This window comes from Salmo salar, chromosome ssa16 (genome assembly GCF_905237065.1).
Source record: "Salmo salar chromosome ssa16, Ssal_v3.1, whole genome shotgun sequence".
Lineage (NCBI taxonomy): Eukaryota > Metazoa > Chordata > Actinopteri > Salmoniformes > Salmonidae > Salmo > Salmo salar.
In genome coordinates, this window is record NC_059457.1 from 65,335,836 (window position 1) to 65,339,053 (window position 3,218).

General features: G+C 40.6%; 1 protein-coding gene across 1 annotated transcript; it reads right to left on the reverse strand.

The window, feature by feature from the left end:
* Positions 1–906: 906 nt before the first annotated feature.
* Positions 907–2,566, reverse strand: LOC106574375 (ADP-ribosylation factor-like protein 4C). Its single transcript, XM_014150230.2, has one exon. It carries the CDS (start codon positions 2,057–2,059, stop codon positions 1,481–1,483), a length of 579 nt encoding a protein of 192 aa, XP_014005705.1. The 5' UTR covers positions 2,060–2,566; the 3' UTR covers positions 907–1,480.
* Positions 2,567–3,218: the final 652 nt, after the last annotated feature.

The following is a 3,218-nucleotide window of genomic DNA, read 5'->3' on the forward strand; positions in this document are numbered from 1 at the left end:
GCTAGGCAGGCTAACTTTAGTTAGCAAATTAATTTGCTAGCTATCATACAGTAGACTAATAATTATATATTTAATATAAGTAGACATGCACTCATAATTGACCGTAGCGCATATATGAAAAGACAATCATTATATGAAAACACAATCATCGCAGGATGAACGAGTGATGAATTTCCGGCCAAGGGTGGTCCATTTAAAAATCATTCATTCATTCCTTCCGCCCTTGTCCCTTTCCATGCAACTGTATACTTGTCAGACGTCATGAAACGAAGTGTCCACTTAATTTGAGGGGATCAGGTGTGTCTTTTAAGTGTTTGGACTTCAACCATAATGTCTCATAGGTTGCACCTCCATCACGTCGTTACCATTGTTATCAACGTTCTACAGATACCGCAGCATATTGATGTCAGACTGATTTAATGCTCAGTCTTTCCGAACGGGGGCTAATGACTGTTTCGTTAAAATTACACTACAGGGGCCTGGAAATGCGATGATATTGCTAAAGAAGGCAAATAATTAGAAAACAACTTTGCCATCATTATGATGTCGTGATGTTTACTTGAGAGAGATGGAAATGTTGCGGTGAGATAGCAAAGTTTGTCAGAAATAGGTAACAACGCTAACGTTAGCTAGCACACAATGTTTGCGCTCTCCCTTCAATCTTAGCTAGCTCGCTAAAGTTATACTGCATCTAAAGTCAATCTGGCGGCATAACAATAATGACAAAAGCTTGTCCTACTAATTATTTGCCTCCTTTCGGAATGTCATCGTGTTTCCAAGCCACAATAATGCACTTTAGACTAAATCTTCCATGGCACTTACTGACACTGCATTGAGTAGAATGCTCAGCTGGGCATCAGTCATAAAACAAACATTCAAAACAATATTGTGACGAAACGTGCAAAATATGAATAGCCTTCTTTATTTGAAAGACACATTAAACCCAATATAGGCTATTATATTCTACTATAAAACAGCACTGTTTGCCAAGTTATCAAAGGAGTAGGGGAAATATTAGAACGAAATGGACGGTCTCTCAAAATGTGTTAGTAACATAAACAGAGCATGCAAAGTGGAAAAATTATAAGCACATTGATATTGACTAATGACATTCATTCCAATCTGGAAATAATGTGGGCTACTCCAGTATGTCAAAAAGTGCTGTGTAGGGCATTCACTCTCCAGGGGACAAGAAAATACTGTGAAGCAGCAACAAACAGGTACCAGCCTGTCAAGGACATTTCTGATAGCAAGAGGCAAGTTTTTATTTTCCTCCCTATGTGTGATTGAATGTAACAGCACAGCTAAAAGTGACTAACTTCACCAATAACCCCAAAGCTATACAGTGTATCATTAAAAAAAACACTGCAAGTGTAACAGTCTGCATAACAAGAATCACCTGACATGCCTACTACAGCAAAAGTCATGGTACAGTAGCAGGCAGCTCAGAAGATAGGGTCAACTTTACAGTAATGAGTCTTTATCTCTTTTTCTTTTGTTTCAATGATTTCCTTCGTTTCACAATCATTTCATACAGTTGATCCATGCCTTCATGGAGCCCTTCACCTATGATGGCACATGCAGGCTGGACATGGTACGTGGTAGAAGGGCTGAGCTCATGCAGTGCCAGTTGCTTCTCAATCTCATGGACAGGTAGAGACTTGGGCAAGTCCTGCTTATTGGCTATCACCAGTAGTGGAGTCCCTTGGTTTTCTGCGAATTTGGCAACTTTATGCAGTTCTGTTTTCGCTTCCTCTAGTCTGTCCACGTCCACTGAGTCCACTACGTAAATAATGCCATCCGTGCACCGACTGTACGATTTCCATAACGGTCTTAGCTTCTCCTGTCCCCCGACGTCCCAAAAATGACAACTGATCCCTTTGGCGGTACCGTTACTTAGTTTTATCCTCTCGGTGTTAAATCCGATTGTGGGAACAGTGTTCACAAATTCGTTGAATTTCAGGCGGTACAGGACAGTCGTTTTACCGGCGGAATCTAAACCCAGCAAGACAATATGCAGGGACTGAAAAGCAGCTATGTTAGAAAAACTGTTACCCATTTTACGCACTGGTGAATGAGAAGTCAAATAAGAGGCACCTGCTTTATGCTAAACATACATATGGGCTATATCTTTCTTAGATCTCTATGAAAAAAAAATCATTGTTGTTCCATTTCTGCTATTGCATTCTGCAAGCACGCATTTCTCAAGGTAGATAACCTGTATGGATTGGAGAAGAGCGCACGGTCACAATTAAATACTATCCGAAATTGTTATTGTCATCAGTCCCCTTGGTCTAAAAAAGCTTCGATGGATGCAGGCACCTCTGGCACGTTGGCTCTCGACGCATACAGCTGCAGCAACAAATGCTATTCAATAATGGGATGCTGCCTAACAATCCACCACGAGTTGTTGTATTAACATCTCATCTTGAAGTTAATTAATATGCAAATGCAGACCTTCTCTGAAGAGGCCAAGTAGCCGAAATTCAGAACATTTCTGTTATCAGCGAAAATAAGAACATCCTGACGCGAAGCGCTGTGGAGAGACTGTGTTTCACAAGGTTGCCACAGTGGTTACCATTCAGCGTTGCGCACACATATCAGTCTACTACACTAGGAGACTCCGCCTTCGCGTAGCAGACAAATCAGGAATGTTATAGACTTCAGCATGGAGGGGCGAAACTTCACATTACCCGTGCCACATGTGCATAGAGGCAAGCAACCTGCACCAAGGGAAACGAAACCTCAAGGTTGCAAAACTTTGTACAGTGTTATATTTATTTATTCATTAATGTATTTATTAAAATACATTCCTGGCACCTTTGTAGGCTATGACATACAGATACAAATAAAGATAAAAATGAAGAATATGTAGGCCTATGACATGAATACTGCACCATAATTGAGGAGGTAGAGTTTAGACACACATTTTTGGCAGGTGTTTTTCTTTTTTTTGTTGCCAGGTAAGCCTATTGCCTTTTGTTTATGACCCATGGCAAGTTCTATTGAATGACCCATGGCACGTAGGCCTACATTTACAGCACATTACAAAAAAAATGCATGTGTTGAAAATATTCACCACTAGATGTCAGGACAACTCCTCAGTAGGCTTCCAGTTCCATCCTTCAGCTTAATAGCAAACTAAGTGGCAGGGCTGCCGTTTTATTGTTTTTCAAATTAAGGAGTGGACCTTTAATGTACAGCCTTCCTCAGGGGTT